Here is a 24903-nt window from a genome sequence, read left to right on the forward strand (position 1 = left end):
CAAGGATTACCGGGGGAGTTAAAAAACGTCCGGGCCAGTTTGCGATCCGTCGTGATGTCTTTAATCTCTTTGACGACATCCACCTGCCTCCCAACGACTGGAGGTACCCTCCGATACCCTAAAATCCTGCAGAATGAGGAAATACAAAGGCTGAGAAGTGACTGAATGAGCACACCAGAGAAGGGCAGAGACGCATGATGAAATTACAGTGGGGTTTCATGTAACGTAAACTCAGCTGCGCACTCGTACGCTTGTGCTTTATTTTATAGCGGGAAACCGATCCCTATCTCGGGGTCGAATTTGAGCATTTCTCTCCACTTTATCCTGTGGTGTGGCTGTGTCAAAAGTGAGATCAGTGGTGTCAACAACCGTTAACGTTAAACCTGTTCAATATATTCCATCACAAATCCTTGTATATGTGGTCAAAGCCCAGTTGGGTTGAGCCATAATCGTGACTCGGTCAGGAATGACCTGAAGCTCACACTATTGCCAGACACAGAGAAAGAGAGTGGAATTCACAATAAAAATGGCTGCTTTAATATAGTTACCAGATAAGCTAACTGTGATGTGAGCGTCTACCGGTTCTTCTTAGCTTTCTTCTTTGTGTTTTATGTCTGCATGCCTTGTGGCACGATAGTGCGTCTCACATTCGTCTTGACCCGACAGACATCTGGTTTTGGCAAAGGACAGTTGCAATTTTCGGCAGAGATACCTTTACTTATGTTTTTTGGGTTTTTTTGTTGCGAGTGTGTATGTTAAAAATTGGTATGCGTTTACCCCGCTTTACACGCATGTGATGTCATACCTGTCTAGGTGAAAGGCTCCAATTTCTGCATTGTGACGCTCAAAGTCAGAGAAATAGTAGAGGTTATAGTTGGTTTCATCATCTCTTTCCTGCCTGCAAGCACAGAATGTCGGTCACAGATGACTGTGAAGCACAATCTCGGGAATTGATCACACATCCTTATTATATCCTCGATCGACCAGAGTCCCAAGAATGGCTCATGTTCGACCTGACAGGTTCTACTGTTGTACCACTTGATTGGAAAGGATTGTCTATCGGCAAGTTAGTAAGGACGTGTGAGATGTACTCCTGAGGGATTCACACAAACTCAAGGAAATGTTGACGTTTTTTTTTTTTTTCATACGGTCTCTCAAATGCGAATTTTTTCCATGATCAACTCACTTCATGGGTTTGAACATGGCCTGCCCATAGTTTGGGAATGACATCACCAGCTTCAGCTGCGTACCCCCGGTTTTCTGCACTGGAAAAAAAAAAAAAGATGAGAGTGTTATTAGCAACGTGACAAGAGTTCCCAAAAATAACAGTCTGTCAAGATGTTGACTGTAGTTGGTACTGAAACGACAAACCTAAGCACAACATACAAAGGATTTGGAAAATCGGTTCATGGGTTCCAGAGAAATTGAAAAAAAAATCATTTTTAAAGATGTTCAAGTTGTTTACATGTTACAGTAAATTGAGCAAGTCCCAATTTTTGTTAGACAAACCCATCAATTGAATTTCCTCTCGCGTCATGTGAAAGTGTGACCCCAATGAATGTAACGCTCCATACAATCCTCAGCTGATCCTCCAAGTTTCTTAAAAGCCTCTTGATGCTGACAGAATCAAACAAGGGTTGAATCTGCATTTGAAAGTGTCACTCCTAAACAGCGGCTGTCAGCTGTTCTTCAAAACCGTTCCCTCCGATCTGCCCTTGTCCTCAAAGGACACTCACCCTTTGACCTCCAGTGTTGGCTCTAGCATCTCATTTTTTTTTCTAATGTAACCCTCTTCAAGTGGACTTCCCCTGCATTCCCTTCGATTGAGATCCATTTCCCGTCGCAACATCACGCGGCTGCAAGCGGGCCGTTACATCATACCTGAGCTAACGATGCGGTGAGTGGCGAGCTGTTGGATCACAGACTCCATGTTGGGGTCCGGGTGGGGGTAGAGCTGCCAGCGGGAGATGGCCAGATGAAAACGCAGCCAGGGGGGATGGCTGTCACTGCTGCTGTTCCAGTGGGCGTTGTCGTAACTTTCCTGGCTTCTACTCACCCTGCGGACACCGTCATGGTCATTTGGAGTGCCGCCTCTCACATTCGCCGTCGGACCTCAGCTCGCAATCAGGTCTCTTTCAAATATGGATCAAAATCCGATATGTTTCGGATGTGTGTCAACAAACGGTATCTAACATTTAACATTCGTGTTCCGACTGGTGGTTGTTAACATGCGGTGTGGCCGTCCGCACTTGTTCCATGAGTTATAATGAACACGTGTCACTTGAAATGCACACGAAAATCGGATATAAGCATTCAATCGGAAAAGGTACACTTGGACCTGCAGTTATTGTAAATTCAGCTTCTGTCTACTGACCACATTTGGGAGCTCCTCTCGGACCGCAGCTTTGGTATGACCTTCAACAACAAATCCTCATCTTGAACGGCCGACATGGGCGCATTGTAAAGAGGATGGTTAAACAGCGCCTGTAGCTTCGCCAGACTTGACGCAAGAGGCTCAACAATGGGTGCTTTTATTCTTCCGCCCTGGAAATGGTCCAAAGGGACACCGGGAGAATGTCTCCGTGGCCCGTCCGTTGATTCAGCCACAACTGCAACGGTCGTGAAGTCGTAGCTTTTGTTCGCCAGGTGTTTGGCGAAGGGTGTCCGAGTGAGTGGCGGGGGGTCACAGGGTTGGTGGTACAAGGAAAGGGAGACGAACATCAGGAGGAGGTGCAGGAAAATGAAAACGAGTGCCAAGGACAGACAGATTGTCCTGGAGCGACGGCGCATTCGCCACATCATCCTCCTGGAAACAAGAAGAAGAGCAAGGAAAGGGAGAAATAGGGGGTGGGGTTGGGGGGGGACGTGTCCAGTAACACAAATAAATAACCCATCGCTCCTACCTGAGCTGGCACTCCATTCACTTAAGTCACAAAATATTCCAACATCCATCGAAGAAAAAAGACAACTTACGTCTTCAATCGGGCTTTCTGCCGCACTGCTGAAGTTGAAAAGGAATATTTGGTATCAGCCGCGGGTTAGTCTTTCCCCTTTTGTTTGTACTATGGCAGTTTGGACACCGTGCCAGGTTAAAGTGATCTGAGTACCACTCTGTACACTCGTTTGAACTGTCACAATTGGCAGAGAGTCCACTCAGCAGTACTCTTCTGTCAAATTACAACTTTTGTATCTTAGTTTTCGGGAAGGCCAGGTCAGTAGATAAACAACAACATAGAAAATGCTGAACGTTAAATGCCCCGGAATCGTCACGGTATCACGCCGTGAACCGAATCTGCTCGTCACCTTGCATGAACCGTGAAATTGCCTGCTAACTAAGTCAACGATGGACAGTGTAGCTTTTTGTGACTCGCAGTGGAAGAACTTGCTCAGCACAAGTTAGAAGCTTGCTGTTTATTTAACCCGTTCACGCACCCTGTAACCTGATAACATGATAAACTGTCCACTGTGGTAACCGCTGTCCCTGAAATACAGTTTCATCTTGGTCAACGGAGTGGACGTTCATATTTGATGAGCCGCAAGGTTCTCAGTGTGGTCTCCAATTAAAGCAGAGAGAGTCTATGAAGCTCCCCACAAGCCGACGTCAAGATCCAGTTGGTAAAAGTCATATCCTTCATCTTTTGGATGTCACATGTTACACGAGGAGAGATGAGTTCTCATTTCCTGGTCTTCGGAATTCGCAGCAGGGAGCTGTCATCTTCATGCGTCTTCCCCTGCGTTAATGATTTGTTTTTCTCCTCGCATGCACCATGCTTCTTTTATTGTTTGTTTTTTTTTTCCAGTCTTTTTTTTGTTTTGTTTGGAACATACTGTGTCCCATGCTGGTGTATCGTAAACAAGCTGGTTAAAGCCTTGATGCGCACATCAACATCCGCAGAGTAGCTTTTATGCCTTTTTCATACACATCTCCCAAAATTCGATGCGCTCTTTTAATTTCGACGCAGTCTCCAATGGTCGAAATGGAAGCCGCACACTAACACACTTATTTTCAAGTGAAATTGTGTTTCCCATATCGCCATCACAAAAGAGCCAACCAGTGACGCTCAGATGAAAAATTCATCTCTGTTCTGGTCTGATGCTCGTTTTCTAGTGCAATTTCTTTTTTGTCCTGGGGTGACTTTTGAGACTCTCTATCCGCTTTTTCTTTGTTCCACCTGTATCTTTTCACCAACCCCACACGCACTTGCGCAAGCACTCAGAAGCGGCTGCCACCTTTTTTTTTTTTCAGGTGCTGAGGCGGTTGCTTAGATACGGCGCTCGGCTTTCAAACTCGAGAGAAACATGGAATGAGGACACAGTATGTGGCAAACACTAAACCAAGCCCGAAATCCAGTTGCAAAATGGTGGTTCGGGTATCAGTTGTCGGCCTATTGTGTTTCCACTTCGATGCCTTTTTGTGACTCTTCCAGTCTCTATATGCCTCTTGCAAACCTGTTGATGACATTCTGTGACACTGTTAAGCTCAGTGACCACTTTCCTCTGCGAACGTCCTGTTTTGGCGAGGTACAGTTGATCAATTGTTTGGTGTCGTCTTGGTCCCGTGATGTCCAAAGGAGAACAGCGTAAAAAGAGGACCAATTCCGATTTAAACAGGAAATGAATTGGTCCATCCATGAATTAAAAAAAAAAAAAAAACTGTCGTGAATTTTGCTGTTCTTGTGCAAGAACTACTGAAACATTGAGAGTTGCATTAAAAAGTTTAGAGAAGGTCAAATGACGATGACCTGTAAATTACAAAGTGCATTGCAGGTGCCTCCTGAAATTTCTCCCAAATATCCCGATTCTTGTGAATAGTGAACCGACTGGTTAATGCCTTGTCATTTTATCTCTTAAAAATCAATCAGTGTTCACGTTTGCATGGGTGGTTTTTGTGTCTTAGCTATGAAAACTACGGTGCTACACGCCGCAGTTTCAACCGAGCCGAGCCGCTTGTGTGTGGTGGAAAAAAAAATAAAAAAATCAACCTTACGTGCCCATCACTGATTAATGTGAAATTTTCTTAATCATTTTCACATAATTAAAACATCCCTGATCACCTGACCCTGCAAAATTAACTGGGAACACGTGAGGATTTCAAAAACTTGCAAGCAGTCTTCTGAGACTTTGCAGTGACTAACATTAAAAAAAACAACAATTTTAAACTAACCATTTTCATGAACCTCCTGTTGATACTTCCGAGTTTGCATGCGAGGAATGAGTGCACGACATTTAACACCCTCCACTAGTGCCAACATCTCCCTCGCTGTAAGCTTCTGTGCAAGATGGAAGCTTTTTGGTGAGCCAGAAGTGTGACTCCGCGTATGAATATTTAACAACAAAGCAATAAAGGAGGTGGGAGGAGATATTTAAAGAGGGGGCTGGTATGAATAATGAATGAGATGCACCAAATTGTCAGCAGGTTAGGAGGGGCGGGTTGATGTTTACAGGACCCACCGGCATCATCAGAGAGTTGAGACTGTCCATGTAGTGTGTGTGGAGTATTGCTTGTGTATATTTTATTATTATTATTATATATATATATATTTTTAGACCGGTTCAATCATCACTTTTTGGTTGTTTTGGGGAATGTGTACATTTAAGAGATGTTAAAAGAACTTTACAATTAGGATTATTTTAATGCTATGATATAAGGGGGCGCATTTGCACAGTATCGGGGGAATTCATTTTATTCTTCAGCTTTTCACCACAAACTGTCTCTCCTTTTGATCGACAGATAATGTAAACATCTTTCTGTCCGGACAGAAACATGTACACATGTCGACAAAAAAGTCCCCACTCCCTTTCACCCAGAGCGGTCAGTGGTCACAGAAATAAATTGAATCTGACAAAAGTAATGATAATTTTAAAATGTACGACAATTAACCAATGGAAATCAGATGTTGCTTTTGAATTGTGTTCCAGCAGGATTATAAAAATAAAAAAACTCAGTGTTATTTAGTCACATGATGTGTACTCAATCTGTCCCTTCACATACACACAATTTATCCATAAACATAGCCATCAAATAAAAATGTGTCTAAACACAATTTAAACATGTTGACAGATTTGTTCCGTAGCGAGTACACAATATTCTCTCTGTGTGGCTCGAGTACAAAGTGACCCGATTGTGTGTTTTGGGTACATTATGCTCATTCTGTCAACATCAGTGGGTCAGGGTGCCCTTGCGCTGGCACAACGCGAGAGGCAATGACATCACTTCATTACAGAGCCTGGGGGAAAACATTTCTTTTCAGTTAACACTTGCAGACCAAGACTTGATGATATTCTAAACACAAGCCGCAATCAACGGTGTCATTCCAACCGTAGGTCACTACCACGCTGCTAAATTTTAGGAAGCTGTGACAAACCTGACATTGGGCAGTGCCCTGATAACGTTTGTTAAGCACTGGACATCGTAATAAAAATATTTGTCTCTGATTTGAAATTCGGCATCCCAGTGGTTAGCGCATCGACCTCACAGTGCAGAGGTCGTGGGTTCGATCTCAGCTGCGGCCTTCCTGTGTGGAGTTTGCATATTCTCCCCGTGCCTGCGTGGGTTTTGTCCGGGTACTCCGGTTTCCTCCCACATTCCAAAAACATGCATGGCAGGTTAATGGACGACTCTAATTTGTCCCTAGGTGTGAGTGTGGATGGTTGTTGGTCTCTGTGTGCCCTACGATTGGCTAGCAACCAGTTCAGGGTGTCCGGTTCAGGGTGTCCCCAGCCTACTGCCCGAAGACAGCTGGGATAGGCTCCAGTATGCCCCGCAACCGTTGTGAGGATAAAGCGGATCGGAAAATGGATGAATGGATGGATGATTTGAATTTCCACAAACCGTTTTTAAAAAGATATGATGGTAAGAGATTCTTTAAAAGTACAAATTGGGCTGAGAGTAAAGTTCTTGGCCATTTACTACTCACATAGTTTCCGAATATTTTGCTACTCTCAGGCGCTTTGTTAGGATGCCACAAATCTCAACTGTGAGAATATTTGAACTTTCCATTTGTATTCTCTTTGGCTGCTGATTAAAAGCGTACACTCTCATCTTGTTCCTCTTTGTCAAGTCACTTCGGGAAGGGATCTTTTTGAGTTTTCTCTGTATTTGTTTGAAGAGTCGTACATCATGTTCGCCGGCGGCTTGGTATTCCTCGGTGGCAAGTCGGCTTGCTTTTTTTAACTTTGGCAAATCCAGCCGCAACACAAGACGTGTGCTCGATGCAGTCGCTAATGACTGTTGCAACCGTTGTTCCTTCCGTGCTGTGCTCCAACGGTACTATTCAAAGGACTACTGGGTCCTGACAACAAATACAAAAAGTGCAGGCTGCCGTTTCACATTTCAGAGTTTTATTATCCCTCACTACGTATATCACATTGATCTCTTGCACGCACAATAACCTCTTGCACGGAAACTCTTGCTAAAAATTGCAGCAACGAAAGATTCTGAATTTCTTCACCTTTGACACAGACCCCCCCCGGGCTAAAGGCGCGGGGATTATTGCCACTGCTGTGTGTACGTAAAGAAATTGCCGACGTCAGCATCGAATGATCGGCATAAAATGCTTGTCGGACAGCGACGACGGGTTGGGAGAAGTGAGGGTTTGGTATTCTGCTTCACACTCCAGGCCTGGTTTGGTGAATAGCCTTGGACACAGGCGATTGTTCCTCTTGTTATGGCTCTGATATTAGCTCAGGAAGGCAAAAATTCCCCAACCCCAACTCTGCCCCAGCCATTACTGTTGCACACAGTTCCGCCTTTGTCATGGCCCGGATTTGACATCAAAAGGCGGGCCACGCCGCTTAATTCCCTTCATTCTGTGTCGCGAACCATTGATATGGAACAAAGGCAGTAAAACATACCGGGTTATAAAAAACCTTTACAATAAAGAAAAAAAAAAAAAAGGTAGATCAGGTCATTTGTAAGAAGATGCCACTTGTTTCAAGTCACATCCAACTATGTACATGTTTTTTTTTAAAAAAATGTAAAAAACATTGTATTGAAAGAGAAGTGGGTCCAATTGTAAGAAAAGTTGAGAGATGACACGGACATTTTAGGTGATGTTTGGTATCGGTTTAAAAAAAAGAACAGTGCGTTCACGTGTGTGTCCAGCACACACACTCACAGCAGACACTCCCTGCAGAGGAAAGAGGACAAAGGTGTTTGGAGACCCTGGCCGGCTAGGTTGTTTTGTCAGAGTGAGTGGTGACACCTTGGAAATTCCTTGAGAAAAAAAAAAGACAAATGGGAGATAAGGCAGGAAGCTGTTCCAAGTGTCTGCAAGTCAAGACTTGATGTCACAGTTCTTCTCCCCAAGTCCAAGCAGCAGTCAAACCTCTGTGACTTTTTGTAGCCAGAGTACAACTGGTGGCTGGTTTTCTTTTGGCGAACAGATAGTGGGACAAGCAAAAAAAAAAAAAAAAAAAAAGCTTGTGCGTCTGTGTGTATGCTAGGAGCACTTCCACACACACACGGCCAGACTCCCGCCGAAGAACATGTAGAGCAAGTTTTTCACCTCGTGCGTGACCTCGAAGCCGAAGCCCTCGCCGATCACCACGTGCCAAGAACTGCCGAATTTCTTGTCCATGGACTCCTTGATCATCTTGGCGGCACTCTGGAGACCAGCGGCAAGAAGGCCACAAAAACAATTCCCACTCAGAACAAAAAACTCTTGTTTGGATTCAGACGAAATACTACGTAGTCATATAGAGGGGTTCCGTGATTTATTATGAACTAGTTTATGTAACAACCAGTCATGTTTTTTTTCCTGTGGAATTTTCTATTCGCTGTTTTTGTGCTACAGCTGTCACACTCTAAAATGCCACAAAGTGGCACTAAAGCCCAAAAGTGGAAAATTGGTGTCAAGGAAATATGATCTCAGTCGTTGAGTTTTACTTCCTTTCTCAAAAAGTCGTCTCCCCCCTCGAGTTGTACAGTGGACTCCCGCATTCGGTATCTGGGGTTCAGCACCCCAGAGTCACCTGTTCAGGGATTAATTTCTATTGCTATTCACAGCAGACATGGCCAATGTCCCTCGCAAATAACTAGGTTCCACTATACAGGCTATAGGTTACATTAATTGTGAAATTATTGGCCTTGGTCGCATTTTTTATATTACAAAAACCTGTCATTTGAACAGGGGGGTGTAGACTATTTTTTTTAATATCCACTGTAAATAAAATCTAATTTTATCATGTACATCATCCTTGTGCTGCCATTTAATCACCATCAGAACTCACGTACCTCATTGTTGGTGGCAAACTTTTCACAGGCGGTCACGCACAGCTCCATCGTCTCCACCCTCATTTCTTCGGGCATGTCCGTGTGCTGAGGAATGAACGACACCTTATCTTTGAGACCTGATTCATCATTTACGTTTTTCTGTATGACGAGAAACAGGACAGCACTCTCTTCCAAACCATCAATCTCCTATACTGGCTTATTTTTCTGAAGGCCATGGGCAGTTGAGGTGTATCCCAGCTGACTTTGGGTGAGAAATTCAGACCTATTTAACGCATGGGTGGGCAAACTAAAGAAAAAAAAAACTATTTAAAACTGACAAATGGATACGTTCATTCTTGACGAGTAAAACTGACAAATGGATACGTTCATTCTTGACGAGGTATCAATTCACTGTAGATCACAGTGGAGGAATTTCAAACACAAATATGCATTTCAGTTTTAACTTGGCATTTCTTGAATCAAAAATATACAGCATTAGATGTTTTTAAAAAAGGTGTGAGCAGCCTTTGTGCGACTTCCCTTGAACGCCTAGTATTTAAAAAACGGCATTAGCAGCCTTTGTGTTACTTCCCTTGAGCAGCTAGCATTTTAGCATGTGCCTACACTGAGCAAAACTGATTCTTCATCCCCAAGTTGTAAATATAAAAGGAGTTTAAATGGTAAACGATAATAAGTGTTGATTACTGTTCTCATCAATTTAGATAAAAACGTGTCAATGATTCTTGACACGTTTCGGTTGATGATAAACAAATATTAAACATCTGTCAGAGTTGTAACTGCTTACAAAAGCAGGACAAAGTGGTTTAAATTACATAACTCACCTTTTAAAAAAAACTCAAACAAAATACAGGGAGTCTCGGGGGTCCTATCCATCCATCCTCGTCACTATACCTGTACCTTTTAATTAATAAATTGTGCACTTAAGTTACAGGCGTTCACTGACTTTTAGGTACATTACCTCGTGACGATTGTCTTTATAATCGGCGGTTTGTTTTGTCAGTCTCCAAACAGTATTTTTTACCATTGCACTCTCCTAACATGACTGCAGATCGAGTTCACAGAACATCATGAACGATATGACCACTCTATTACATGTACCCTGATGAGAGGGAAGCTGTGTAGTCTCTTGTAGTCGGCCTCTTCTTTCTTTCCCTCGCCGGTTCCTGCCATTCCGACTCCTGTTCATAGATATAAAGAGTAATAAATTGGACCTAAAAAGGGGACACTTCGTTTGTTCGTACCTAGCAGCACGAGCAAGAACACACCAGAAGAAATCTACCAAACCTAGCAAGCTAACGACATAACGAAGCATATATTTGCCAGACTTACATGTCATTTTCCACACAAATAGCAAGTTTGTATGTTAAGAAAAACAAAGGACACTTGTGAGGCATTGTGGCAGGCTTGTAAACAACAAGTAGGCGGATAAAGTGAGACCGAAGAAGCAGCGTTTACCAGCTACCCAGTTAGCTTAGCTTGCAGTTCCGTGGCGAATATATAACATTTAATAAATTCTCTTTCACCAAACGCCCGTTGTTGACTCGTCAGCGTTTGTTAAGGACGAGTCAAAAAGAAATGTTGGGTGACTTACGAATGAGGCGTGTGAACCGCTGGAAAAGTTCCACAGTTTGAGTCCTAGGGTCGGTTGTTAGGGAGACATTTTCAACGTGACTTACGCCGACAGAAGAGGCCCCGCCTACGAATGATACAGAGCGTTTCTATTGGCTTTTGGTCCTGTCAATGAACTTTGAATTGTATATTAATTGGGTAAATTGATTTGTATTTTTTTTACTACTTGTGTACATCTGACGATAAATGAACATAAAATACATGTAAGAAACGAAACGACGCAATTTCACCCCCAGAATACGGCTGCATTTTTTTCTGAATAAATGTTCCACTGCAAAATGTATTTATTGTGCTTGAGTTTCATCTGTGCTGTGTGTTGTACATAGAGCATATTTGACAATAAAGTTGACTTGACTTTAACTTGACTTGACACAAGAGGTGTGTTTAAAACCATTCATAATAGTTATTTGTTTCGCGAGTGTTACCTGTTCGAGTCGCTGCTGTCGTGTTCAGGAGGCGTATCATCAGGATATGAACTAAAGAAAACCCCGGTCATTTTTTTGGTGGTTTGTGTGTGTGTGTGTGTGTGTGTGTGTGTGTGTGTGTGTGTGTGTGTGTGTGTGTGTGTGTGTGTGTGTGTGTGTGCGCGCGTGCGTGCGTGCGTGCGCGCGCGTATGTATACCCTATTTAAAATGCCCTCTTACTGAATGTGACCGACATTGAGCAGGAAACATCTGGATGGAGTCCCCCAGGTGGATTTTCCTGACCCAAAATTGCTGCGGAAAATTCCCAGTCTTGTTTGTGCTTGTGGATTCATTTTAAATATAAAAGAAGTACTCCCTCCTCCATGGATTAGAGTGGATTAGATTATGAATCCGTGGACAGGCAAGCAAACATAGCATAATAATGATATTTCTCATTTCTTGTTTGAGCTCATGTAGGCTCTCTGACTGCGGACGCAGTCATGCAAACTGGTGCTTTCAACAGGTCAACTCTAATATTGATGAACCTCTCACAGTGTGTGGGCTATGAGTAAGTAGGTAATCAACGTGTGGTATGAACTAATTGTGTGGCACTAGATTATGTAATCACGCAGTTTTATGACATAAATCCAAATGACCCAGTTTAATGACAGCAGTCAAGAAGTACAGGTCTGCCTTGTACTATGAAATTCTGAATAGGATATTCCATTGGGTACAACTCCAATGATATCCATCATGCTGTATCAACATGCAAACTCCTCACCGGAGAAGAGCAAACCCAGAACTTTTGACGATGAGGCAGACGTGCTCACCACTACTCTCCCAATTTTGCCTCAGAAGAGTGGTCAAAACAATCCGATATATTTCTAGGCTTAATGTATATAACCTCTCTGAAATACGTTTCGATGAAAATGAATAACTCAAAACTGCATGTTTAATGTGTGGTGCGATCGTTCAAATGATGCTCGGACCTGATGCAGTCCCGCTATAAAAATGTAGACTGTAGAAATTGTATGAAGGTAAGAATGTGGATCAAAGGAGAAGGAATGTATATGACTTGCGACGAAACTGCCTGCGGGAGGATGTGAGCTTCTCTTAAACGTTTTCATGGCGACAGAAGAACTCTTAACATTTCATCAATGACTTATATAGAAGAACCCGAGTGGGAGGAATCGCTGTAGGGCAAAACAAAGATGTTGAAAAACTCTATGTATAATGTGTGTGTTTGTGAAGGCAGCGCGAAGACGGAAAGGTCAAACAAAGGTTTGTGTGAAGTGTGTCTGCCTGCAGGAAAGCCAATTAGTGAGCATCTATAATTCATCAGCAGCGGATGCAGATTGTTAGCAGAATGGGGGGAGAGAGCAGGGGTGAATTCAAGACCCCGTGTGACAATTAGTGACTGGATGACTCCAAGACTCGAGATATATCGACCGATGGCTTGATAATGGGGCTGGGAATCGCAGTGACTCATGAGACGATATTGTGCTAATGACGAACAACATGAGGTAGCACGTCTGCCGCACATTCGGGCAGCATGCACGGGAGTTATTTCTCAATCCGCGTTGTTATCCATTCTAACATCCTTGTGATCTCGTGAAACGTCATCCGTCACGGCCTAAGTCAAAATTAAAATACGCATAAACCAAGAACACGCCGAATGTAGTTTGTCTGCTAGCTTAAACCAAGTGTGCATTGGCTGCTTTCTTGTGCTGCTATCAAAATTACTGAGGAGAGAAATCATGTTTGTAAGATTGTTTTTTTTTTTTTATCTCTCCCTATTAACATTTTATGGAAGTATGTCAGAGCCGGAAGGACAAGAACGCAAATTGAGAAATGGTGAATATTAACCAGAATACTGTTTTGGCTAGTGCTGGCACATACCATGTGGGAGGAGTTGGTCCATTTTAATTAAGCAACAGTGTGGATATTGTACTGTACTCTTAACTCTGTTTGTGTGATTAGTTCAAAATCGGTTTGGATAGAAATTCATGGGATAGTAGTAACTACATCTGCCTCATAGTCAGGAGAGCCAGGTCCGAATTGCTGTCGGAAAATCTTTGCGTGGAGTGAGTGTTGTCCTCATATTTAATTTTACTCTACCCTGTTTTCCAAAACTTCAACATATGCATGTTAGGTTAATTCAAGACTCTATGTGCCTTGTGATTGACAAGCGCAAGTCCAGGTTGTAATGCAGCTGGAACAATTTCCATTTACGCAAGCCTAATAAAGAACAAACCGCATATAAAATGAATGAATGGAATGCAGCTGACTCCCAATATGCATCTGACGTTGTCATGGCAGCCAATCTTTTTGCATCTCTGTTTCTCTAAAATGAGAAATTTCAGCTCGTATCAAATAAGCCCCGAGGTGTTGTCTGCAAAATATTTGATAACTAATAAATTACCATAAGGCGTCTGAGCTACACCTCAATCGCCGAGAGCCCCGTCAGAACTTCAAAATTCAAATTCAAAGTTCATCAATGGACTCGGAAGAGCCTTGACTCGCCACGTGAACAGAAATTGAATTGACACTCCTTGAGTCTTTCAGAACTAATGTTGAGCGCTCCAAGGTCTTAGAATTTGTAAATCCGTAACTGGGGAAACACAGACGGTATAGTTTCTCCCCTCAACTGACTTGGACAGTATTTTCCACGAGGTGCTTTAAGCGGTTTTATCCTAGAGAAAGACAAGTGTAGCAAAATTTGCAATGCAGAACACATTTAATTAATGCAATGAGCATTGTGTTACCGCTCCCCTCCAACACTTAATGACTAAGGAGTCGCCACGCTCCCGCCTGCATCTGTATTTATGGTGATAATTATCTCCGAGATTGTGTTTGTGCTCGTGCCTGTTTGTCCATCTGTCAGAGCCGTGACGCAACAGCTAAACTGGGATGAAAAGTGACAAAGTGCTTTTTTATTGCTGGGGGATGTCAGATGAGTTTCAGAATTTGACCTCCACCCGGGTTTGCTGTTCCATGAAATCCATTTCAGCGAGGCCAAGGAGAGTGTAACGCTACTTATCAGATCACGCTAGAAATGTCACACGTGGGCAGATGAGTGAATCAGACCCGTGCATCAGCGAACCCGTTGCGGTGACAACGCCAACACAGCGAACCTCAGACGATGCCATCAAAATGCAGTTTATTAAGTCGCATCCACCGAGTTCACAATATCAAGTGCGTAAAGGTGCAGAGGAGGACAAAGACGGGATACGGCCTTGGACAATGTAAAGCAAGAGAGAAGACAAAAGAGGAAAGTGATCGACTACCACTGTGGGCCTTTTGAGGCCCAAATAGGCACTTACAAAAGAAATATTGGATGGTGGGAGTGGGGCCTATCATGTTACGGAGGAGGGTGAGGGCCACACTGAAGAGACAAAGCAAATATCAGATTACAGAAAAAGAAAGTCACACATTTGGAATATTGCAAGAACCAATTTTGCGAATCAGATTTGAATTCGACCCGAGTGTGTGTCGTAACATGATGACATGAAGCCCAATGCCACGTTATTCTTCTCAATTCCATTTTTTTTCTTTTGCTTGAACAAATTTATTCAATTTACAACTGTCAACTTTTTATGTGCTATTGGAATTTATCCTTATAAATGTACCTATTGTAAGATTACAACTGTACTCTCATTTTGAGATATTCGTCACATAAAAATACAATTTAATTCTCATGGTACTTGAAATCTTTACTGGCAGTATCAAAACTTTATTTGGTAAAATGATTTGTTTATTTCTTGTAATATTACGACTGTTCTCATGTTACTGTCATTTTATTTTGGTGATATGATATAATTTAGTGAATTTGTTCTGGTAATATCACGACTGTATTTTTGTAACGTCAAGTCTTTATTCTCATATGTACAATTTTTTTTAAAACTCATAAGATTTGATGTAGTCGAAAAAAAGGTTCTTAGCTATTCATATAGATCTACAACTTTATTCTCATGATATTTTACCTCTTGTCAAATTAAGACTTGTGATTTTAGTGGGTACATTTTTTTTTCATGTTTCTTTTTTTTTTTTTCTTTTCAGTGTGGCTGTAATACTCCTTCGTACTCGTGCACTGCGGTAACAAAGGGTTTGAAGCAAAGTACACTTGACTGCACAGTGTTAGATGTTTTTGTATAGTAAGAATTAAAGCCCCTCTCATAAAACGCTGAATTCCTTGCGTCGCCCTTTTGACCATTGCCATTGACAACAGTCAAAAGTGTCCATTGTAGCAACAAAATAGCAGCCGCCTTGCAACCAATAATGGCCTTTTGATGCTAATACAAGAACATTTTAAATGAATTATACCAGCTACAATCCCTCCAAAAGAAGGGAAGCTATACATGAGCTTTTTTTTTGTCACTTTATTACTGAATAGTAATGAAACAGAGAAACGCACCATGCAACGGAATCATAGCAATTTAACGGCATTATTATTTGTGAGAAATAGTTTAAATGTGTGTCTGAAGGTCACACTGGACTTGGCCATGAAGTACTATTTTATTTTTTGTAATTAAATTTCTTGATGTCTTATTTCTTTTTAAATTTATATTTTGTGAATGCCAATTCACCCAAAAAAGACGTTTGAGAGGCCGAACTGCCGTTGATGCAGTGTTCGGTCAAAATTTCATGCAAAAAAAAAAAAAAACATCAAATTTAGTCAAATTAAAATTTATTTTTCTTGAGTTTACCGTGCTGGTTTATGTGCTTGCGACTGTCTGCAAATTGTGTTAGGCTACAATGCGTTGGGGCTGTGGGGGGGTGAGCAACATTAGCAAGGCTACATTATCACACAATAAATTACACATTTACAGTATAAGATCACTGTTGTAAGCGAATGGTGGGAGGAACTTTACTGTATAAAATCTACAAATATGCCGGACCATGTACACTTGAACATGACGTTACGTTTTCCCGTCGAGAACGTTAACACGCGTCTCAGTTTCAGCATCTAAACACAAGCAATGACATGAGGTGACAACGAAGGTTTTCATCATCAGTGACTATACCTGCATTAAAACCGTAAGACCCGAAGAGTCTGATACTGTTTTTCTGTTCACAGAAATGATTGACCTCAAATTAGCACTGATAGTCCATCTCATCTACAAGCTTGTGTTTTGATTGCCTGACTAAGGCAGTAACTTAACCTCACTTTTGAACTAAACACACCAGACATGAAAAACAGACGAGCTCCAAACGTCCAATGAGCGCCGTCCCGTCAGCTCTCTGGCTCCAAACAAATGCTTTACATTCCGAAGTAATTTATTTTACCCCTCGACTACATTGACCTTATGTGAGCTCTCACAGCCCCCTTGTCCCCTCACTGTTTGGGGCTGGAGGGGTTGGATCTTTCAGCAGCGTGGCACGGGTCTAAGGACTCCTTAGTGGCTCCGCCATAGACGTCCACGTCCAGATCGGTCCAGGGGGCGATGTTGCCGAGTACCGAGGAGTTGCATTCCGCCAGGGCGGCGACTTCAGCGGGCTTCAACACCCGGTCCCACAAGTTGAACTGGGAGAGTTCACCAACCAGCGCTTGGGAGGCGTCGAAGCGTCCGCCAAGGGTGTCCTTTTGGTTGGGGAAAGAGAGGTGCGCTTCAGGATAATTAGCAGAAATAAGGGGAAGGTAACATTAAAAAAAAAAAAAAAAAAAAAAGCCGGGAGGGGGTGGGTGAGAATTGAATTTTGTTTAATTTTTTTTGGAGGCTTCTGTAGTTCTGGTCGGACCAGTCCAAAAAATGTTTTTTTTTTTTTTTTGTTTGTTTTTTTTTAGGGAAATTTTATTTTACAAAAACTGAGACCATCAACATTAAAGCTCATCGACACAAAAATCCCTGTTCCCTTATCGTAGGTGCGTTCAAAAATCCCTGTTCCCTTATCGTAGGTGCGTTCACTCAGAACGTTCGGGAACTCAGCACATTGTTCAAATGTGCTGTGCGGTGATTCAAAGTGCCCAAAAAAACGAGTACTGGAGCACAGTGCGTCAGGTGGTACAGGAAAAGGAAACATTTAAAGCATGAGCTGCTGATTATAGACTAATTCAAAAATTAATGTGAGCGTAAAAAAGAAAGAGGTCAACTATCATGGAAGGTATGACCCGTGAAAAGTGAAGGAATATTGTATAGTAATGCAACGAGAAAGGAAGCTAACATTAGCATGCCCTCAAATGTTACTCTGATGACGCCCCTCAAACAACGACTGATCCCGCTGAGGTTTACATCAGTGGTCCCGATCAACCGATTGCATATCTCGATTTAATGCTGCATTCCAATATTGTGCTGCTCTTGCAGGTGTGCCCGCCTTTGCCACAAGGAGATTCTATGTTTTGAAATGAATACGCTTTAGCATTATAATGATTATGTCGTCACGCGTTTCCATGAATAACACGAGGATGTCTTGGGCTGTTATCCATTTCATTCACAGTTCCCCGCCTGCAAGATGTCCTTTATAACAACCACCCAGAAGAATGTGCGAGGTGCAAAACCGGCGTCCTGTTTTCACTCCTCATCTCTCATCGAACGTATGCAGCTACAGATAGCGTGTGAGTACAGAAGGCTTGAATGAAACAAATGAGAACTTTGAGGGTTTGTTTTCCACAATGTGTACAGAGGTTATTGATTATTTTACTTTGGAACGGAACATGCATGACCAACACCAAAAAAATAACTTAAACAGTCTCCAGAAGCCATGAATCTGTACATTGCAAAAAAATCTGTCCTCCCTCATTTCCTTACCTGCTCCTGGCCCAGGATGAGCACCCCACCAGGTTTGATGGGGTGCCAAGCGGCCAGTCCTTCCCCCCGACCTTTCATCTTGCCACCCTGGTAGGCCTTCCACACACCGTCCCTCAGGGTCCAGCTGACGCAGATGTGCTGCCATTCATCCTGAGGGAGCGACAGCGGCAACTGTGCCACCTGAGAGCGAGGGTGAAGATGAGTTAGCTCAATGAAGCCTTTTTTATGTCTCGAAATGCTGGGAGTCTCACAAAATATGGGTTACAAATATGCCACAAATAGATTTTACTATTTTTATTTCCCTTCCTGTTGGCTTCATATGGTTCTAAAGGGTTTACTTTTTTTTTTTTGTCAACAACTTACTTAATTTGATTGTTCTTGTACGTATATTAGTGTGCTGTTTTCCTAGAAGGCACTGAGTGAACACAAAGATGGCTACATTAGCTTCTCACGTTAGCCAACTAACGAGCTACTATGTGTTTGTTCAAAAAGGTAGATTCTGAGCCGAAACCTGTATTGACTATCTTTTTTTTTTTTTTTTTTTTTTTAAAGGATTTTGATTTGAATCATATTTGACGGGTGTCGTGCATTTGTAATGCACTGAGTGATGATGTCGGCTGCTAAGCTAGTTTCTCATGCTAGCTAACTGTCTAGCTGCCATTCAACTGGAAGTAGTACTGTATAATACAGTCATGCAAACACAAATAAAAATAGACTGACTACTTTCAGTAAGTTACAGTCGACCCCCACATACCCGCAGTTCCGCATCTGCGGATTTGTTTGTTTTTTTTTTTCATCCCAATTTTTACAAATATTTGGGCATTTTAATGATTTTTTTTTTTAATTTCCTCATATTGAATGGTGACCAATGATATTTGGGGGGGGGGTAGAATTTTTTTTCCCATAGGTGTCAATTACACGTGATTTTCGCTACACATGGGCCAGCCCAGTCCCTATCCCTCGCAAATAACGGAGGCCTGCTGTACTGTAATATCAATCATTTTTCATAGAGGATAAAGAATGCGTGCATGTGAGCATTGTTACACAGTATCTTGTTTCTACATTTGTTGTTCCATTTGTGTTCAAATATCCGTCACTTAAAGGTTTGTAAAACTGCACATACCAACTCAAGGCACTAATGTAAGTCAACATTTACACTTTTGTTTAAGGCATTTTACATTACAGTAATGCTTGATCTGTATCAGGATCTGGCTTACTACCTTATCATTGATGAGCAGCTCCACAGGGTTATGGACACCCTGCAGCAACACCAGCTCGTTGGGCTGTCCGGGCACCGAGTAGGAGAAAGGCGTGCCGATCCCGCCTTCCTTAGCCTTCAGCCACACACAGGCAGTGAAGGCGTACATCTCAGTTATCTCCTTCCGCACCAGGCCATACATGTAGTTAGTGCGCATGGGGAAGGACAGCACGAAGCCGTCGGGGAAGGACGGCTCGGTTAGGGCTTTCAAGAAAAAGAACATGGACAAAAGAGCGGCATAGACAAACAGTTAAAAGAGTGGAAAACGGGGACACTTGTGAATGCTGACACAAGAACGTTGTTGTTTCTTCAAGCAAGAACTCCACTAATGATCAGCTTCTCAACTACAGCAGTGCCTCTTAGAGAGCTGAGAGAATCTAAAAGCGGCATGAGACGGATGGAGATACTTAACAGTGTAAAAAGACTCCTAAGCAAGCCCTAATCAAAAGTTGTTGGGTTTATTTGTATCATGAGCTCTCCATAAAAAGCCACACTCAACTATTCTTTTTTTTTTTTTTTTTTTTAGTCTCTCAACCAACTGACATGACAAAAGTTGGCCATGACTGCTTTCGCTCCAGGAAGCTAGCGCGACAAATGGATGATTCAACACTGAATGTGAGAATTTAAAATGGTGCTATAAGGTTAGTCGACATTTGTGATGTTCAGGGGGACATAAAATATTACATTTTGAATGAGGTTTCAAAATTCCACATTCAGATTTATGCTAAAGCCCGCTGAAGCGATGCAACCAAACTTGACCGAACCGCGAAGAAGAACTTTATTCCCATCTCTCCCTTCCATGTTCCCAACCTCGCTTAAAGATGTGCCTTGGAATCGCTTTTTTTTCAACAATATATTTTCTGCTCTTGTTTAAAAATCGTCTTGGGAAAGATTACTCATGTTTTTGTTAAGAATATGGAGATCTGATACTGCAGCAGCTCAAGGGCAATCTATTCTAATGGGATGAAGAGCCGCTGGCCACGGAGTAATCCTGAAATCCTTGACTTTTTGCTTCATCGCCGAATTTGCCCTTGCTTTCTTCGATTTTTCTGAATGTGGCCCTCCGACAAACAACCCAGCTTTAGGATTTCTAATTAAATTCACTCAACAGCTACCCAGTTGCATGCTCTGCTCTCCTTTCTCAGGGTCCCTCAACCTTAAGGATCGTAAAATTCAAGACTTTTTAAAATTCCATTTGAAATCAAGTTAAAGGCCATCTTCACAATATCCCATGTTGTCCAAATTTGCTATTGTAGATAAACGGCATGCTTTCTAATCTCTTAGGGGATGAATTCTCTCGGCAAAGGAGAAATGCTCACTAAATGTGAACAGTGAGAAAAACAAGCGTTTTGCGTGCATAGAGGAAGTCTTGCATTTTGTAGTTTGTCTCATTAAAAATGAGCACAAGAACAAATATAATAATATGAATAAATGTACATTTTTGTTCAGTGTCTATTCAGCTGCCATTTCGTATCGCTGACTCACTGTGCTCCAGTTCACTGACACGGTGGTTGGCGGTGTCCAAGCCCTGGTTGATCTTCTCATACTGGCCCTGTGTCTCCTTCCGAATGGCCTGCCGCTCCTTCTCCAGCATTTTTATTTTCCTCTCTAGCTCGCCCTCCAGGTCCTCCACCCTCCAGAGAGCCTTCCCGCGACCGGGGACCCCTTTGGCTGAGGGTTTGGAGGCGGAGGAGCCCGGTCGACGGGCCCCGTGGCCTACCGCTGCCGGGCCCGGGGGCGCAGGGTTGGCGTTGCCGGTGGCTGGAGTCGGAGGCTTGGTGGCCACCGGGGGGCCGCTGCTACTGCTTGTTCCTGTAGACGTGTCGGTGAGGTTCAGGGCAGCTGGGCCGATCTCTGCCTGGAAGAGGACAAATCAATCTGAGTTTTTCTAACTTCAAAAGAAATTTCCTTGTCACTCAGGAAAAAAAAATGTGAAAATGATTTTGCTCATGTCTGTTTCTTAGCGGAATTAAAGGGCTCTATATTTGTAGACAGGTGCATGTGTAAACTGGCACATCTTCATTTTAGTGCCAGGGCAAGTCTAGTTTACTGTGTTGGAGAATTTGGCAGACAGTGTTACAGCATTGAAAGGCGTTGTTTACTGTGTTGGATAATTTGGCAGACAGTGTTACAGCATTGAAAGGCGTTTTCTATTTTATGCCTCCGGCGGACCTGACAATTGGGTCAGAAAGTAGATTAAACTTTAGACCAAGTAAGTACAGGTCTAAGTTGTGGCACAGGTAGTGTAATGCGATTTTGGTGAATTGATGTTGGCGCAGACAGACGGATTCTGCACTCTGCCGTTATGTGTGGTAGATGTATTTCATTCATAAATATGACATTGTAAAGTTCATTTAACGCTTTCATGCACCCTCTAACTTGATAACATTGATAAGCTGTCCACTGTAGTTACCATTGTCCCTGAAAGGGTTATTTCATTATTATTATTTTGATCATCGTGATTCTATTTGGGCCACAGCACTGCTGAGTCACAGATGGAGACAAAAGGTCAGGGTGGCAGCAAGTCTCCAGCTGCCTACTTTGCAGCGTTGATCTGTGATCATCCACCCATGGAGGCCTGCGCCGTAATCATAAATAGTCTTTCACTCATATTTTGCTTTTCTACCTTTTAAGGCACTCAAAGCGTTTCACACTGACACGAGTCAATTTTTTTTTCGATAGTCCAGCAGCCATGTGATTAGTGAAAGCAGTGCAAATCAGCTACATGAATCCTGTGTGACTTTCAGCTTGTCCCATCGAGGGGTCACCGCAGCATGATATGCTTGTCATTGTTCGTACACCGGATGCCCTTTGTGACACAACCCACCCAATGTTTTTTTGTTTTTTATATGGTCATTGTTACACAATGTTATACAGAGCGAGAAAAACAAATATCAACAAGAGTTGCTGAGGCAAGGACTGTCAGTCCGGGATGTAAACTTGACAGTGAGAAGGATAACCTTGGAACTGTTATTTATTTCGAAGCTTGCCCTTGTCTCCATCTCAGCACACACGCACAAACACACAGGCTGTTAAGAAGATGACCTCTCTTTGCTCAACCTGGCCAGCTTCATCTTTTATTCATGTCTCTCCATCCTGCATGTGGAGAGAGGGTAGGGAGAAACGCTGTTGTCACAGTACTGGGGCGTGTTGCGTTGAGGGATGTGGGTGGCCGACACTTCTGATCTCGGGCATTCACCAGGAGATAAATATGTAAATATAAAGCTATGCATATTTATAAATATATGTATGTAAATATGCGGTGTATGCAATTTACTCATAGACATATACCGTATACACCACACACACAGACGCACCACTACAATTATTCATGACCCACCCTTACAAAAAAAATGCTTTATAGATGCATGGCGCTGTCTTTACATTACCTAATTTAATTTGACTCCATACAAAAATGTTGCCTTTGTAAATTAAGTCCTACTTTTTTTGAACAGTTATTTAACAAAATGTAATGTAATGTGAAAAATCGCAGTGGTGTAGACGTACACTATGGTATATCATACGGCAGTGTCCGACATCAAACTGCCATAACACACTGAATTGAATACATTTTGGATAGCGTGAGATCACCTTTGCATTCATTTTAATTTAATGTTTTGTCAAATTTATTATACCCATAATCCAAAAATTTTGAATACACTGTAGTTCCTTATTGGGACATATTAAATGTATTGAGGGGAAAAAAATATGTCAATTCAACAAATTGTCAGCACAATAGCATCGTTACCAGTCTTTTTTTTTTTTTTTTTATGTTTCGTGAAAGCAAGAAAAAGCAAAGCAAATTCAACAAGAGACCTGTTGCCTGGCTTCAAAATTTGCGGATTATCATGATCTGAATGACCTAAGAATCTACACAGACATGAAGGATAAACACGATTTTTAGCAAGTCCTTGTGTTTAAGTTTTGAACTCCGTAAATAATTCTGTTTACTAATCGTTATTTTAACATCTATCAAAATAATCCAGATTATTATCAATCCCGTCACCCAACACTACTATTAAGATAGCAAACTGTCGGGGGGTGTTTACAGTCTAGAATAACAATCTGCACTTACCTCCAACTTCTCTATTCGGTCCTTCAAATCCATGATAGCCCGGGCTAGCTCCTCCACGGCTCGGGCCGTCTGCAGCTGAGAGGCGGCCGAGGAGGTGACGTCGTCCCCGGCCATGACCCGCCGGTTGCCACTCCAGACTCCGATGCTTCGCTCGGGTCCGGGTCTCCCGCCGTCCTCCTCCTCCAGGCCGCTCTCACACTCACTCAGTTTGCCCGTCAGCTCCCGGATGGTCCTCTGGTCCATGAGGATCTGGTCGTTCTGCTGCATAACCATCTGCCGGAGCTCCTCCGCAGTGGTGCGGAGGAACGTCCACTCCTCGTCGGCGAGAGGGTCGTCCGACAGCGGCTGTTGCCCGGCTTCTTTCCCCTTACAGTCCCCGAGTGGAACCGGCGTGCAGATGAGTCGGCTGTAGCTGAACACCTTGGCCGAGCCTTGTACGGTCTCCTCCCCGAGGTCGAGCTCGTTCAACGTGGGGAGCCCCAAGCCGAGTCCGTTTCCTCCGCCATAGGAGTCGGTGCCATGTAGAGCGCCGAGCGGCCCGGCGTGAGCCACCGCACCGGGCCGCTCCAGAGGCTGGAGGAGCGTCTCTGACGTCAGGGTGCCGTTGTCGGACAGAGCCGCGGCGCGTTTACGGGGATAAACGCTGGCGAAGATGCAGATGACGGCGCCGAGGAAGGCCAGCGTGCCAGCGCCCACCAGAACCACCATAAACTTCATCTTAATGAAAATTTTAAAAAGAATAAATAATCCTCTTAATATCACGTAGATGAAAAATGTAAACGTGACACTCGGAGAGGATTCTTGTCGAGGATGTCTCCTGCTCTGTAGGACCGAGCAGTCTGGATGCTCGCCGTGCTGTTGCTAAGCTGCTCTCATCTGCGCGTTGCCATGGAGACCGCACTGTGCAAGAGGAGGAGGAGGAGGAGGAGGAGCCAAGCCGTGAGCCTCTGCGTCAGTCGCAGCAGGCTGGCCGGGGTGAACTCGCAGCAGCGGTGTGAACAAACAAGGCACTGATAGATCAATGCATGTGTGCGTGTGAATGTGTGTGTGGTAGGATGTGGCGTGACAAAAACAAAAATGTCAAAAAAGCCACTGCAAGGCAGTACGCAGACGTCGTGGTTTAGATCTTCTGCCTCGAATTGTTTTCTCAAAAGTAAGGCTCATATCGATATATATATATATATATATATAGAGAGAGAGAGAGAGAGAGAGAGAGAGAGAGAGAGAGAGAGAGAGAGAGAGAGAAGCAATTATTTTTTTCAAAGTCCTTATACCGTGTATTTTTTTCAAATATACAAAAGCAAAAAAAAATATTCCAATAAATAATAGCAGATTGTCTTGCCAATGTTTTGGTATTACATGTTTGGCAAATGCTAAAATACATGAAAATTAACCATGAATTCAAATGAAAGACAAGTTTATCCTGTTGATCACTTGGAGTATACTTTGACTCGCAGTCTTTTAGGTGTTGGCCAACGACAACTTCATATACTTTTACAAAACAAGTGTGGCGTAATTAACTCAGTGAGTCGTGAATCACATCAGAACAAGAATGC

The 24903-nt window shown here is 42.9% G+C and overlaps 3 protein-coding genes across 3 annotated transcripts in view; all 3 read right to left on the minus strand.

Moving 5' to 3' along the window:
* The window catches only part of LOC109511016 (extracellular serine/threonine protein kinase FAM20C-like), a 4032-nt gene extending 302 nt beyond the window's left edge, over window positions 1–3730 (minus strand). Inside the window, exons 1-6 of the mRNA XM_019861735.1 lie at window positions 2974–3730; window positions 2375–2806; window positions 1882–2057; window positions 1187–1265; window positions 806–898; window positions 11–126 (exon numbers count right to left, since the gene is read on the minus strand). Coding sequence (XP_019717294.1) covers window positions 11–126; window positions 806–898; window positions 1187–1265; window positions 1882–2057; window positions 2375–2802 — 892 coding nt within the window. The 5' untranslated portion in view covers window positions 2803–2806; window positions 2974–3730. The remainder of the gene's footprint in view (window positions 1–10; window positions 127–805; window positions 899–1186; window positions 1266–1881; window positions 2058–2374; window positions 2807–2973) is intronic.
* A 3594-nt stretch (window positions 3731–7324) lies between these two features.
* LOC109511164 (dynein light chain 4, axonemal) lies at window positions 7325–10951 on the minus strand. Its single transcript, XM_019861999.1, has 4 exons — window positions 10827–10951; window positions 10334–10413; window positions 9236–9319; window positions 7325–8606 (listed from the first exon to the last, which is right to left on the minus strand). Exons 2-4 carry the CDS (start codon window positions 10403–10405, stop codon window positions 8442–8444), a joined length of 321 nt encoding a protein of 106 aa, XP_019717558.1. The 5' UTR covers window positions 10406–10413; window positions 10827–10951; the 3' UTR covers window positions 7325–8441.
* A 3460-nt stretch (window positions 10952–14411) lies between these two features.
* Window positions 14412–24510, minus strand: nptxrb (neuronal pentraxin receptor b). Its single transcript, XM_019861993.1, has 5 exons — window positions 23348–24510; window positions 20758–21130; window positions 19235–19476; window positions 18015–18194; window positions 14412–16849 (listed from the first exon to the last, which is right to left on the minus strand). Exons 1-5 carry the CDS (start codon window positions 24062–24064, stop codon window positions 16604–16606), a joined length of 1758 nt encoding a protein of 585 aa, XP_019717552.1. The 5' UTR covers window positions 24065–24510; the 3' UTR covers window positions 14412–16603.
* Window positions 24511–24903: the final 393 nt, after the last annotated feature.

This window comes from Hippocampus comes, unplaced genomic scaffold (genome assembly GCF_001891065.2).
Source record: "Hippocampus comes isolate QL1 unplaced genomic scaffold, H_comes_QL1_v1.1 scaffold7, whole genome shotgun sequence".
Classification (NCBI taxonomy): Eukaryota; Metazoa; Chordata; class Actinopteri; order Syngnathiformes; family Syngnathidae; genus Hippocampus; species Hippocampus comes.

What these genes read in the sequence shown, in the direction of transcription:
- LOC109511164 (XM_019861999.1), bottom strand. Translation starts at nt 10,405, where the DNA reads ATGGCAGGAACCGGCGAGGGAAAGAAAGAAGAGGCCGACTACAAGAGA. An exon ending in ACAGCTTCCCTCTCATCAGG is followed by an intron (nt 9,320 to 10,333) that starts GTACATGTAATA and finishes TTCATTCCTCAG; the next exon opens with CACACGGACATGCCCGAAGA. An exon ending in AGTTTGCCACCAACAATGAG is followed by an intron (nt 8,607 to 9,235) that starts GTACGTGAGTTC and finishes GCTGGTCTCCAG; the next exon opens with AGTGCCGCCAAGATGATCAA.
- nptxrb (XM_019861993.1), bottom strand. Translation starts at nt 24,064, where the DNA reads ATGAAGTTTATGGTGGTTCTGGTGGGCGCTGGCACGCTGGCCTTCCTC. An exon ending in TGTCAGTGAACTGGAGCACA is followed by an intron (nt 19,477 to 20,757) that starts GTGAGTCAGCGA and finishes TTTTCTTGAAAG; the next exon opens with CCCTAACCGAGCCGTCCTTC. An exon ending in AGCTGCTCATCAATGATAAG is followed by an intron (nt 18,195 to 19,234) that starts GTAGTAAGCCAG and finishes CCTCGCTCTCAG; the next exon opens with GTGGCACAGTTGCCGCTGTC.